The sequence below is a fragment of the Aulonocara sp. 'chitande type north' Nkhata Bay genome, linkage group LG15 (assembly GCF_057382095.1).
Source record: "Aulonocara sp. 'chitande type north' Nkhata Bay isolate Kocher_YH1m ecotype deep benthic linkage group LG15, A_spYH_male_GT1.1, whole genome shotgun sequence".
NCBI lineage: Eukaryota > Metazoa > Chordata > Actinopteri > Cichliformes > Cichlidae > Aulonocara > Aulonocara sp. 'chitande type north' Nkhata Bay.
Window position 1 is genome coordinate 12,135,812 of NC_141358.1, and position 15,414 is coordinate 12,151,225.

The 15,414-nt window shown below is 40.8% G+C and overlaps 1 protein-coding gene across 5 annotated transcripts in view; it reads right to left on the minus strand.

The window, feature by feature from the left end:
* Positions 1 to 15,414, minus strand: part of utrn (utrophin) — a 196,126-nt gene that overhangs the window by 46,024 nt on the left and 134,688 nt on the right. For all 5 annotated transcript variants that reach the window (XM_086264203.1, XM_086264200.1, XM_086264201.1 and 2 more), the window contains 4 exons: positions 14,009 to 14,087; positions 12,598 to 12,658; positions 3,909 to 3,970; positions 2,153 to 2,227 (listed from right to left, as the gene is read on the minus strand). In XM_086264203.1, coding sequence (XP_086120329.1) covers positions 2,153 to 2,227; positions 3,909 to 3,970; positions 12,598 to 12,658; positions 14,009 to 14,087 — 277 coding nt within the window. The remainder of the gene's footprint in view (positions 1 to 2,152; positions 2,228 to 3,908; positions 3,971 to 12,597; positions 12,659 to 14,008; positions 14,088 to 15,414) is intronic.

Genomic DNA, 15,414 nt, shown 5'->3' on the forward strand with positions numbered 1-15,414 from the left:
TGATAATCTAGGGAAGTATATTAAACTTTGAGTGTCACTGTGAAGTCATACTGTTGTATTGAGATTTTTTTTTTAAAAAAGCTCAGACTAAGAAACATATAACATAACATTATTAAACAAAAATGCTTCCACAGTAAAGATATTGTCTCCATTTTCAAGAAACCAACAGCCGGTTTGGTCCTTTAAATCTGTTAAATATCTGACATTAAACCATGACACAACCCACTAATGAGTTAATAAGATAATCAAAACTGCGCTAATATCCTGCTCTTTAATATGACACTGGATCGAACAGCTGGCTGTCTCTGCCCGAAGTGCCGACCAGCACCTTTCAAGCTCACTAATTAACAAATTATATCTCATTTGGTTTTGTCAGCAAAAAAAAAGTAGATAAGTAGTTTTCTCTAAATGTTAAAGCATCTCCTTCTTTGTTTTCTACAGCACATGTACTGCTTAATAAATACATGACAAGAGTCAGGATCTAGTTACATAGTACAAGAATATATTAATAGGTGAGGATGAAGCTCAGATACCAACAGGATTTTTAATTAGTGCTTTGCTTAGATCCACTGGCAGGTCAACCAACCAGGAGGTAAAATGCAGACAGTGGGATAATTACCACAGAAAGAATCATTAACATTTAAAAATCTACCGTACTTTATGGTCACGGCATCTTGTTTCAGATTTATCAAAAGATTTCAATACATGGGAGGTTCAAATCTATTTCACAGGTATACAGGAACATAAACCACAGTTGTAAACTCCTCTCTCTGCATTACTCTTCTGACCTTTAATGAATTTTCTATAAATATTTAAAAACTTCCACACTGCACATCTCTCTCACCCTCCTGCCCTCAAAGACAGCACTAATTACTGGAGTAATCCACACAGAGTGGACGCAGCAGGGCAGCTGTGCTATCAGAAAGCAAAACTTTCCTTCTCTGCAGCTTTGTCATTACACACTCTGGTATGGAGCTGAAAGGCTGTGGCACATTAGTGGATGCCACGCAAGCTCATTTGTGCTTCTCCACCCCCCTGGCACAGACTTAACCCAATTAGCCGTTTTATAGTATCCCCGTCACGTGTGTGTCAAATTCTCTCTCACACACACACACAAAATCACAAACAGTCAGACACATGGATCTCCAAGCAAAGATTCCACATGAATCCAGGCTAATAACTAATAACTACTGATCCTTCTGTGCCTCCATGTGCATGTGTGTGTGTGCATGTCAGTGTGTGTTTGTATACTGTGACTGCTCCAATCTAATGAATGAAATTGAATCGCAGTGCCCCAAGTCGAACTCACTCAGCCTAATGCATTATCGTCACAATCACACGCACACACAGAAGCAATATGAGATAGCAAACTAAAACGCCTGAATCATTCAAACTCATTGACAACCAACACACACAATAACACACTTTGACATACCCTGCTGGGCATGCTGCACATGCACACAACCGTCTGAGGTAACGGTACGGTTTTGATGTGTGGTATTTGTTACACTCGTACACACTCCAAACTTCCTACAAACAGCAGGATGTAAATAAACAGTGTAGGCTCACAGTGTGAGGTGCACTAATAATGTCAACAGCTGGATAATGGTTAACATTTGTCACCATTATTACGTTGAGCTGAGCCCAAGTAGCTACTGCCATGCTGGTTGAAACCCCACATGGAGGAGTCTACATGCACCTGTAATGTGTGTGTGTATTTGTGTATATATATGGTGTTTATAGCCACCTGAGACTCTAAGTAATGGCAACTTCCTATCGAAGATTACATTATAAACACAAAAACCATCACTCTCTCATTCTGAGAATGTATTTAGTTATTTATTTAAAAAAAAACTCCACCTGTGCTCACCAAATGAGGCTTACGCTCAACAGGCTTAACACAAGCACCAGCTGTGACTCTGTATGCAAAGAATCATGCACATACGCGCACACAAATTCATACAGAGTGGGTAATTTTAAAGCCAAAAATATGCTTGGCTCCTATGCTGTTCTGGCACAGCATCTGGCAAAGCTTCAAATCATTACTGCATCCCCTTGTTGAGCCCAAACATCAAAAGAAGCAGACCGCGGCTGTAGGTATTAAGGTGTCTGTGGGTGTGTGTGCGCGCGCGCGTGTGTTCATCTTACTTACAGCACAGTGCTTTCTGTAGTCTGCGAATCTTCATGGCTGTTCGGTATGCTGAGAATCTCACATTGTTCAAGTCCGCTACAGGCAGGAAAGGAGACAGAGAGATAAAAGGTAAATGGACAAAAAGGAAAACAGAGGCAGAAAATTGGAAAACAAAATGCAGCAGAAATCTGCCTTCTGGGCAACACAAGCAACCTCTGTCTTCAGTGAAATCTGACTTCTGTTAGTTATTGTCTGTGGATACGGCTGAGGCGAGAGGCTGCTAATATGGACTGTGTAATTAGGTTAGTGAGTTCTATCTCAGTGGAGTCTGGTGCTATTTGTTGAGCTCCTGGCCTACAGAATACACTCCCAAAGTTTCACAGGTTATTACTTATCTGGCAGCTCATTAAAAAAAATACCACAGTCATACGGGTGATCCTGAAGGGACACAGGCACGCATATGGATATTATCAGGGAGGGGGAGAGAGGGAAAAGATCAGGGTGTCAGCTTCATGAAGTCAAATCTAAAGAGTAAATGAACCAGACAAGTGAGAATGGGTCAACAGCGCTGTGCTGATCCCTGATCAGAAACAAGACGTCTGCTTCAAAGAGCCACATCACTTGTTTAAAAGGTGATCTTGTTCATGCAGATATTGCTGTGCAGAAGTTGAGATCACAGTGATGATGCTTCAGCCCACACCCTGATGGGAAGCTGCAGAGCCTTTAAACCTTTCTGCAGCTACTTTGCAGTCATGTGAAGCTTTACTTTGCCTCCCGGTCCAGCAGATGTACATTTCAGTCTTAAAGTATTCTTCTTCTTCACCTTCACTGCATTTCTGACAGGGAGCACTTTGCTATCTTTTTATAGCCTTCCGCTGCTTTGTAGGCATGCATCGGCTTTATTTGAGATTCTCAATCAGTTTCTTAGAGATGCCAGAGTTGGACGAAGTCAGGGAACGTATCAGCTATGATACGTCACGATCAGCTGACACCTAATGACAATTTTACCTGACTTACAAATCACATTCAGTAAATTAACACTTAATTCATACTTTAAGTAAACTTTAGTTCACAAAACCAAAACCAGCCTTGTGTTAGTGTGGTTAATAAGTGCTGGGTTTGACTCAGTGGACATTTCTGCGTGGCATCTGCATGTTCTCCCTGTGCTGGTGTGCATTTTCTGTGTACTCCGGCTTCCTCTCACAGTACAAAGATGAGGTAAATTGCCCATAGTTGTGAATATGAGTCTGTCTCTGTGTGAGCTGTCGACCCGTCCATGGGGTACCCCGCCTTAATCCCTGTGACAGGACTAAAGACCAGAAAAAGTTTTTGGACCCTAGCATCATACAGACAAATTGCGTTATGTGAAGCACAGAGGAATGACAGATTACATTTGAAATATTTAACAGCAGCATCTCTTTTCAGGATCAGCAACCTCAGTACTTTGGATAATATGAAGTACAGACTGTGAAAAGTTCGCATTGGAACAACTTTCCCCCAAAGAAATGCTGAGGGGGAAAAAAGCTGACAGTGAATTCTGTGGATTATCTTGCGTGACAGTCTTTTTTTGGTATGGAAATGTTTTTAAATTGAATTTTTAATATCTCCATTGTACATTTCTCCGTCAGTATCTTATTACCTGGGCAAAGAAACCCCAGCTAAATAACACTATATAAAGTTGGAAATAAGTTTATTCTTAGCAATTTTCTGAAGCGACATTTATTTTGAAAAATAAGTCGGGAGCCTAAGTCCTCATACATAATACTATGTTCTATACCTAGTGATTGGTAGAGCTCTGTCATCTTTGGATGGTCCCAGCACGTCGTTTGTGTCTGATGACTAAAAATGGAAACACAGAAGAGAAAACTTAAGAGTGCAAAATACACAAAATCATGAGCTGACACATAAACAGAACAACTGCTGATGTCTAAACACAGACACACACACACACACACACTCATAAATACTTTCTACACTTTCAAGGCTTATCACAAAAAAACAAGAAAAAAAACACTGAATAAGAAAGGTATGCAAAAATCATACAGAGAAACTGAGCAAAAGGATAAACAAGTGGAATTACACAGAAGCTAACATTACTTTTATCATCATCACTGGAACAGTACAGACACTGTGGACGCTCATATTGGCATCTCTTTTGTTATCACCCCTGAAATGGAGACAGAGGCTACGAATACATCATAAATCACAGAACTCTTAATGAAACAACACAGACACACACACCCACCTTTCCTTTCAAATACCATAATAAACATGAGGGGACCAAGTCTAAACCTTCTGTTTACATTTCTGCTTCAGGTAGAAGCCACAGCACGCACGCGCACGCACGCACGCACGCACACCTAACACAAATAAAAGCAGTCGGAAAACCAACAGTAGGAGAAGGAAAAAAAAAACATTTAAAAAGAATGATCAAACATAGCTGTTTCGCCTGCCAATCACTTCTTTTATTTGAGCTATTCTGGCCATGATGTGGCCTTACGTGTGTGTATGTGTGTGCGTACGCCTGCATAATATTTCAAGGAGGCACCTGGCTGTCAGAAGCCACACTCAGATCTGCGTGGGATGTTTGAGGAGTTTTCTGGAAGATCTTTTTAAAAAAAATAAAAGTCTGCTTCAGAATGCAGAGGCTCCCCTGTGGATTCTGCGATGGCTCGCTCTCTGCTGACAGTCGGCAGGAAGTAAAGCCGAGTGCTGACAGAGAAGCGCAGCGGCGAAGTGGATGGCATAAGCCCTCCTCTTGCGCAGATGTTCATCGCTATTCAACGGCTACGCAGACTGGTGACCCTTTTCACACCTGAGCAGGCATATTTAATGCCGGGACATTCCTGCACTAAGGACCTGCGAAACATTTGCCTAAATTGTCAAAGGCTGGTAGGGGATTCGCTGATATTTGCTCCACACAAACAAACACTAGGAGAAAGAGCATGATCTCTATGCAGACCACATTCACAAGCAGCTATCACCAATAAAATGTTTTTTTACACCGACGTGTCGAATGGTACATCGCAGACGAGACAGAACTAGTACACTGATAGGATACACATGAACTCACAAAACATCAAAAATCAGACTTCTGAACACACACACACACACACACACGGCAGCCAGTATTTCCATCACCAGAGAGATTAGACAGCTTGTGCTCATATCCACAGCTCATGAATGCCATGATGGGGACAACTGAATTGTCAAATTTAACAGTCTTCACTTCTTTCCCCTCAAAATATTCCCTTTGCAATGTCAGTCCTTTTGTTGTCCTGTAGGAAGGCAGGGGGGGGAAAAAAGAAAGCTAAGTGAAGTGATGGCACACTTATGACAAAGCTGTTACAGTTTAGATGGCGCAGTGTGAAACATTCATCCACAGTAAAATTCAGGGTAAGGTTGGCTTTATACAAACAAATCAGGCTTGACGGCTTGATTCAGTAAACACACATTAGAACTAAACCTTTACAACGTTTTACCATGGATGGCTAACTTTGCTAAAGAGCAAAAAATCTGTGTCTATTTCACACTGGCTGGACTTTTGTGTTGACGATTATCCCCAGAGATGATCACTGTGTCTCAGCTGTTTTTACCTGACTGGAAACAGCAGCTTTCAGTGGAAAAGCTGAAAGGCAGTGCGTCAGGCTGGGAGTAACACTAGGAGCATGCTTGTTATTTTTGTTTGGGTTTTCCCTCCTTTTTTTCCACTGGATTGTGCACTGTAAATTTATCCCACAGGGTCAAAACATCTACTATAACATCCTGAGTTTTCGTGCCCCAAACTTTGGTGCATGCCCAAGTTTTTTTATTCACTTCCCTAAAATTCAATCCAAGTTTAACGGTCATGATCCAGAAAACCTTGAAAGGTAAACCGACAAAATTTAGGAGTGGACTTGAGCCTAGATGGACAACTGGAGACCAAACGGCCGAGTAGTCATGCCCATTATGCTTCTTTGAAGTCTGCTGCTTTGGCTCATACGTGTTTAGCGCATTGTAATGTAAATTCAGACCCTCCTTTTTCAGGAATATTGTTTAGCTCACACTGTAGTCAACAAATAGCTTTCACACCAGCTTGACTAATCCAAATGGTTGAACATAGAAGCATTCTTGAATGTTTCATTGACTGGGCATATCAGTGATCACGGGATGTCATTGACTTGTAAGTCATAAGCCTGTCCTCAGCATTGTTGTTCATTCTGGCTTTTATCACTGATTCCTGTTTAGTGTCGCCAGCAGCAGGTGCAAACACAGCACAGCTGTCACTCCTTCTCTTCCTACGCTCCAAATCCTATTTATCTCCAAGCTGTTGTCTGAGCGAAAATCTTTTATTACCTCATGAAATTAAGCCAGGTTATGAGTCAATAAATTAACTAAGCTACTTTTAATTGTTTAATTGGTGATTTTACGATGGATAATTGTCCTTTACTAACTTTCAAGAAGCATTTGAATGCACCACAAAGTTCAAAAACACTCCAAAAGCACACCATGATGCAAGGCTGCCAATTTCAATCGAGTTGAGCGTCTGAAGTTATTTCATTCCAATATCTCGAGCTTTTCAAACTCAAGGATTAGCGTGATAGATATTGAACACTTCTCCAAATTCCTCGACATTGATTTCCACAGTGGAAAATGACTTCTCATATGCATCAAATTAAAAGGAAATTCAATTAGAAACAAGGCAATTAAAGCGGCCACTGATGACACGTAGTGGTTTTGCCGATTCGTCAGGCAGCAGATAGCTGTGAGACAGGAGTTCTGGAGATGAATCCTCTTGGGTCTTGTTTAATGCATGTGACATTTTCCCTCATAAAAGTCATTAAATGACATCTCAGAATAACCATCTACAAGTCGAACGGCGTCACAGAAAGGGGATGCAGCAGCAGGCACAAAGAAAAGGATGATATTTACGTATCCACAAGGGTACTGTGAGGGGAAAATAACCTTTTACAAGATGTTTTAATGAGATTTCTGTCTCACCAAGTCAGCATAATAGGCAGCTGAAGTTATGACATAAGTGATACGATCTGACCCTCTTAGATTAACTGATCATAATAATAATAGCAGTTTAGCTTATCAAGCTTGTGTAGCTTTACAATTTCCAGCTACTTAGAGTCTCATTGAAGGTTAAAGTGGTTCTGCTAATTACTACGTCTTCATTGGTGCTTCTTAAAAATAAATTATAACCACAACAACCTCCTACTCTTTCCCTCTACCCTAGAAGTAACCTAGACGTTTCATATTTCCTGAGGGAAAAGCCAAAATCCTTCTTGGATAGATCTACAATCACAGCACGGCCGGAGACGATTCCCTAAAAACGGCAACAGTGTGGCCAAACACGTCTGCAGTCGCTTTGCTGGTGGGTGGTGGGAATTTGTCACTGTCACACGCTCAGAGACTTCCATGAATAATCATGAGCGTGCACTTGAATGATTAGTAGCATATCTGGATATTCAAAGACACAGAATCAGGGAAATATCTGAGTAAGCACGAGGAAGATTTCAAGAACTATTTTTTCCCCCCACTGACAGCAGCCTGCCAGGCTTATCACCAAGTGTCTGTGACAGGTGATAAGTGCCTGCATTCACCACCTGACATCTTCTGTCTCTCACCGCTCCACCTCCACCCTCCCTTAAAAAGCCACCCCCATCTTTCCTATAATAGCATCCCCCTTTTTTGGGCTTTTGAGTTACGGTTCAAATAGTTTAGGATTCCTATTAAAACTTCCTAAACTAGACATCCTGAGGAGCACACTGTCACAGTGAGCAGAGTGGCTGTTTTTTTTGGGGGGGGGTGGGGTTATTGCTAGGCTCAACCCCACCATAACCGTTTGGCACCATTTCACAGTGCCAAATGTCTCCTAACACAAACACAGACAGACAGCACAACCAAAGATTTCTTCGAATGTCGAGAGGGTGCCAGTGGTGAAATGGGAAAGCATATGAGGTTGCCAGCATGATGCAATAAATACACCGAACTTATGTGAAGCCATTTCAGTTTCCCCACAAAATGTCACTGGAACTGCTCGCTACAGGGGGTAGACAAAGACACAGTTTTAATCAGAGGCCCTTTGTCAGCCCGGAGAAAAGAGGCAGAGTATGAAAGGAGATGGGAGACGAGATGGGGAGGAGTTTGGGGAAATGAATGTTTCAGAGAGAGGCACTGATGTCCCAAGGATGTCACGGCACAAAAAGCGACCTGTGATTAGTCCTGGAGATGGATTTAGACTTGAATTCAAACAACAAATTAGGTGGAATTTTAAAACTGCCTCCAAGGCCGAATGTGTGGATGTGAGAGAGGAGGATACTGCTGTAGACTAGCTTCAATTTGAAATAGAAAAAATATATATCACTGCTTGTGTCTCTAAATACATTTCTGTGTACAGTTTTCTGTGAATACTTTATATATTTATTTAGTTAGGACAGTGCATGTTAATGAACATAAATGTAAAAAAAAATTACATGAATGTAAACATACCAGATTATAGCCAAGGACTAATTTCCATCTGTTGTCCTTAAGCATAAAAATAGACATAATAATTCATAAAAATTCATCATTCATTCATAATAAAAACTCCATCACCAAACTTACACATACACACCATTCTGTTCCCAAATAAAACATTAAAACTATACAACTCATACACGATCACACACTTGATTTGTCCATAACCACTTTTTAACCTTTGCCTTAAACAAATTGAGTGTAGAGCATTCTCTAATGGGTTGAGGAAGACTGTTCCACAGATGGCCACCCTGGACAGAAAGGACCTTCTGCCCAAATGCTGTCCGTCTGTGGGGTATAAACAAGTCTCCTCGGATTGTAGCTCGAGTGGTCCTGTCTGAGCTTTCTTTATGCCTAATGAACTGCTTTAGTGGTGGTGGAGCAAGGGAGTGTAAGACTTTATATATTAAACTCACTCTTTTAAGTTTCACTAAGTTATTGAAGTTCAGTAATTTATGTTTTTTTAACACATGACAGTGGTGGTGGGAAGTCGGTTTTTTGTCAAGTAGTTTTAAACTTCTTTTATAAATGTTTTCAATAGTTTTAAGTGTTGTTGGACAAGCAAGTGACCAGGACGTCAAACAATAGTCCATATGAGAGATGATCATTGAGTAAAAATAAGTTTTTGCAACATTCATATTTAAATTATTACGTATATGATTAAAATTTCGATTATTAAATTTAAGTACCTGGGACACTTTATTTATGTGTCCCAGGTACTTAAATACCCCTGTATTTTGTTTGTGTGTTTGTATGAGTGGGTGGACGCAGGTTCATTGGCTGGCCACATCTGTGATCACAGGCTGTTGTTGACTCTAAAGTTATAAAGCCTGTCCTCCGAGTCACTGGCTTTCACATCTGAACCCTTTCTAGTGCCAAGATGCAGGCCCAAACCCAAAGCAGGTGTCCCTCCCCTCTCTCTATATATATAAATCCCATGTTTGTCTTCGTCTAGACATTACCTAGCTCTTTAAAGGGGACCTATCATATAAAACAAAGATTTTTTTCAGACGCCCTTACTGTTGACATCCAAATTAAGAGGGTAAGAAGCAGCCAGGTGCTGCTAATCAAATGCTAATCAAGTGCACCTCAGCACCAGTAAGTGTGAGCACCTCTATAAAAGCAGAAGCTTTGGCAGTTTACTGTTCTGGAGAAAGTGGGTGTGTGAATACAATGCCAGACTTCCCAGGTATGGACATCCCAGCAAATTCACACCATGAAATGCCCCAAGAGCTACATCTCAGACTACAGACCTCAATCGGCAGCTTAAATGTTAAAAATGTTAAAGTTCATGAGAGTACAAAGAGAAAAGAACTTAACAAGCATGGATTGTTTGAAGATAAAGAGAGAAATCCTCTCTGAAAAACAAAAAACAAAGCACAAGACTTCTGGAACAATGCCCTTTGACTATAATGCGTTTGGCAAACAGCATATCAGCTCTAACACCTCACACCAACTATTAAGCACGGTGGCGGAGGGGTGATGATTTGAGCTTGTTTGACAGCCACAGGGAACCTCACAGCCATAAACTCCTCTGTGTAACAAATATGAGGCTGACAGCTAAATAGTGACTGAAATGCTGTGGCGGGACCTCAAGAGAGCGGTGCATAAACAAATACCTACAAACCTCAACGAAGTGAAGCCACGTTGTAAAAAAGATTGGTTCAAAATGTCTCCACAATAGTGTCAGAGACTGAAAGTCAGGCAGAAAACGGTGTTGTCTTGTTATTCAATCTAAAAATGGCTTTACATGCCTCTTCCTCTAAAAACACAAGGCTTTTAGACACCATTCACAAGGCTGTACATAAACATTGTATTATTAACATGATTTAACACTTAAGCCTCTTAATACCGTCCAGCAAAAAAGATTATTATGAAATTTTGTTTTTCTTCATTACTGCCTATATGCACACAAACGCATCACCAAATAAACAACAACAGACAGATTTTCTACATAAAAATAAAACTATAGAAGCTGAGATTGTGACCACACTTAATAATATAGAATCTTTTGGAAAATGGATTCATCAAACTTTTTTTGAAGACATTTAACTAGTTACCGAAACATGACTGTATCTTTAAATCTTCATAGCTGTAGCTTTTATTGTGGACTGTTCTGTGGACAGTGAACAAGTGGGGTTTTTCCCTTGTGTAAATGGCCATTTGACAATTTTAACTGAGACGGTGACATTTCCACTCAGGGCACAGGATGATTTAGGAGGGCAACCTGAAAAAACGCTACCACTTTATCATCCTAAAAATAAATACAGGCAGTAACAGCGTTATAAAAGAAACCAGAGAGCAGCAGAACTGATAAATGATAGCTGAAATAGAGTTTTCTAACCGCTACACAAAAATAAGTGTAGATCTGGTTAAGGCAGCAATTTACTGACGTACAGTTAGATGTTTTTTGGATAATGAGGTCCTTTATACTTTCAAAACTGACATCTCCTAAGCAGTAGAAAAGCTGTCCTGGACGCCATTTCTGCCCGTTTAAGCAAAAACCTGCAGTTTGGAGTGATTTGGCAAAAAATTAGAATGGGAAGCGAGATGTCAAGCTAAAGTCATTACAGCCACTGTTAGAAGAATATGGGAAGCAGTCCTGGGATTCAGCCAAATATTATCTATTCAAAAGGAAGTGCTACTGTTGAACTGAATGTGAAATGTGCAGGTGAAACAGCCTGAATGGTAATTTACAGACAAAAACCAATCGCGAGAGAAAGAAGTTCTTAATTGGACGACAAAGAAAATGCACAGAAAATACAAAGGAAAAACAAATAGCTACTAAGATCCATGACCAGGCGGTGTTTACCGGAGGTCACAAGAGGTTACAGCTCTGACGCACAAAAGAAAAAACTGAAAAGATCAGATAATAATGAGCCATTTCACAATCAGCTCTCAGCATTTTCAAAATGCAAATCATTTCGGTCTGCACCATACTGCCCGCATCTGAATCTACCTTGAGATGAATAAAGATGTCATAAATGTGCAAACTTCAACTTTTCTACCAAATCTGTTACTTAAAAGGCAGAAAAGATCGTATGACAGTAAAGACTGTTTTCACACCTGAAACGAACACAATGTCAGGAGATTCAAATCAGGACATTAAATAAATGTAAATGGTAAATAGACCGGTTCTATATAGAGCTTTTCGATTCCACGCTCAAAGCACTCAGGAGGTAGGAGACGGTCAAAAGTAGCAGTTGCTCCTGATCACTTGAGTGTGAATGCATAGTCTACTTGAGCACTCACAGCACTTTATACAGCATGCCTCGTTCACCCATTCAAACCCCATCATACCATTATCATCAGTCAACACCAGTCATTTTCTGCACCTACTATCTAATCGGCTTTAATCACCAAGGTGTCGAACCACCAACCTTCTGATTTGTGGATGACCTGCTGAAAGGGTTTAGACAATGATGCTGCCTGAGTAGAGCGTCCAAGAGACATGACACATGGCACCAGCCTGCTCACTGTCACTTCAACAGACAGTTGCCTACATTATTCTCAGATAAGTACAAATGAACTTTGCACGGACTTAACTTTGGGGAACTGACCGTTTTAAAGGAAGAAGTTATTGCAAAATTACAAAAGGGTCATGCCCTATAAATACTCCCTTAAAAGCCTTAGAGGTCCTTTAGGAGATTACTTTACAAAGTTGCACAGTCTAGACTTGAAATATTCTACTATGGTCATATGCCGCAAAAGGTCATGTAATAAAATTCAGGTGCTTGAGACTACCAGTGGACAAAGAAATCCCAAGAATGAAAATTAAAGCAAAAAATTAAAGCAAACTCAAATTTGATTGGAAAAAAAGACATTTAAAAAAAATCACTCACACACAATCATTCCATTTCAAATAGCATTTTTTTCTAACCTACTACAGCACACAGACAGACGCATGCATACAGTTTATACAGGCACAGTGAGTGCTATCGAAGCCATTTCTCGCCACTTACTTGATGTAATAAGGAACCTTATTCTGAGAAACTGCACGTTGCCAGGGGAGCTGTACAGATGCTGCAGACAGAGAGAGACAAAGATAAAGAGAGCAGTGAGATGAGGGGAAAGACAAAAAGTCGGGCAACTAAAATCCAAACGCCATCTTAATAAATGCTGCACAATTCCACCAAGCAGTGAAATAATCCATTTAGTGTTTGGACCTTGACTTGAAATAATTTTTACATGTAACGCTTCCATTATAACACAGTCTAGATGTATAAGGAAGACTCTCACGGAGCATGAAATTGGGGTGGGGGGGGTGGGGGGTGGGGTTGGGTAAATGGATATTGTTTTCTTGGCAGAAAATCCGGAGGAGGGAGACAATGGGACATGAAAGAAAAGATTTTTTTTTTTTTTTTTTTAAATAGAGGGAGAAAAAACGGGGGGCACAAAACAAGACAAAAAACACAGACAAGCAAGGGAAATCTTAAAAATGACAAGCTGATAAAGTGTTAAAACCAGACAAATATAACTCTTGAGATGTTCTCAAAAGCAATAAGCAGAAATGTTGCTTGATTTATCGCCCTCCCACTTTCCCTCCTCCTTGACACAGCTCTACACTCCGATATAAAGATGAAAAGACAGTAAGAGAAAGAGATTAGGCGAGATTGGGAGATATACGAGATGGATAGGGGACGATAAGAACGCACTACTTTATTGATCCCTCGGGGAATATTAAGCTACTAGTGTAATGAGAGCGAATGTGTGATGGAGAAGATAGTGTCATAGTGCCAGAAAGATGAAAGAAGAGACAGAGTGGTGTTTTGTCTGGGTGCAGTTGCTGAGCTCTCAGCAGCGCTTACTTTGTAAACTCGTGTCTGTTGGTGACACAGCATGCCGGCTGAGCATGCCACCTGCTCTGAATCGCACACCGTCCATTTTGTCTCCGTGTCTGACAGCCAGCAAAGCAAATCAGGTGGAACGGGGAGAACACTAATGGCTGTATGATTATAGAAAATGACGAAAGTCAGAGAGCGAGGGAGAGCGCGACAGAGGCGCAGGGAGCCGGAGTCTGGCTGCTCTGTTTAATGTTCACGCTTCTGCATTTGTCTTTTCTCTCCAGCTTTGTCTCTAACTCTCTATGCTCTGCTAATGACCACTCTAAAGAGGGAGGGAGAGGAAGGAGTCAGTGCAGAGCTGTAATTAAGCCTTGCATTATTCATGAGTGAAGTGGCGCGTCTGCACGCTATGTGTATGCGCGTGCACGCGTCCACTGAGCATCCGCGACGGCGAAGCATATGGCTGAGGATGAAAAGACGGGGCATGGGAGAGAAATTGGACGATGTGAAACTGTGTAACTGAGTGGAATCAAACCAAGTCACCCCAAATCTATAATTTCCTTAGAGAAGTAATAGGCTTGGTACTCACTGGAGAGGAAATGTTGGGAGGAGGGGCCAAAGTCTCTGTGGGCTTCTTGAAGGAGCTTCAGTCTGTCATCCACTGCCACCTGTATGATGACCACACACACACACACACAAGGAAGAGACAGTCAGCTGTGGGCTGGCAGGCTCTGCTCGCACAGACAGAACTTTACAGTGGCTAGACTTGGCGTCATGGTTGGAAAGAATTCAATTTCAGTGCAATTAAGTTACAAGTGGATTTTCTGTAAGACCCCAACTCAAGAAATTTTATTTCCAATAGAGGTATACATATACACAGTATCACGTCTTGACTCGACTCACAGGCACTTGGTGTCAATTTCAGGACATTTAGCATTGTCTGGAAATTATAAAGCAGCTTCAATTAGCTGAGCACATGTCAAACCCACAAACAGCAGGTAACTGAGTGCTTACATGCACGTGTCAGCTAATAAGTATCTACACCGGATGCAGTCAATCACAGTACGGCTGTACGCTCGCACACAATGAGCTCAAAGCCCATAGCAAATCACTGCAGTGACAATTACAGGTAACTGTGGACCAAAATAGACTTGCAGGTCACAAATCCACCATCTAGTGTAGACACATGGTGCTGGGGCCAGAGGGAAACCCATTATCCAGATTTGATATGTGACCGTAATGGGAAACAGAGAATTAATGGAAGTTTTTTTTTTAAATTGAAAAATGAAGAGAGAAACTCAACGGGGAAACACATAAGAAGCTAAATCAGGCAGCACACAAGAACACTAAGTTTCCTAAATCTCTACTTTTGAGCTAATCCCACAAAAACAACAAATATATATCAATATGGGGCGATCAGAAACATGCTCCTGCAAAGATCAGAAACGTAACATAGCACCAGAATCACACTGTGCCTATTTGTGTGTTAACATAAAATCTTATATACTTTCAAAATCAATGCTAAAACACTGCTGTTTACTCCATGTTATTATCTCTACTACTACTTCAGCTTGCTTACAAAAAAAACCAAAAAAAAACCACTCCGATATAAAGATGAAAAGACAGTAAGAGAAAGAGATTAGGCGAGATTGGGAGATATACGAGATGAATAGGGCACGATAAGAACGCACTACTTTATTGATCCCTCAGGGAATATTAAGCTACTAGTGTAATGAGAGTGAATGTGTGATGGAGAAGATAGTGTCATAGTGCCAGGAAGATGAAAGAAGAGACAGAGTGGTGTTTTGTCTGGGTGCAGTTGTAACATAGCACCAGAATCACACTGTGCCTATTTGTGTGTTAACATAAAATCTTATATACTTTCAAAATCAATGCTAAAACACTGCTGTTTACTCCATGTTATTATCTCTACTACTACTTCAGCTTGCTTACAAAAAATTTAAAAAAACTTGTGTGAAAAGCATTTAAGTTATC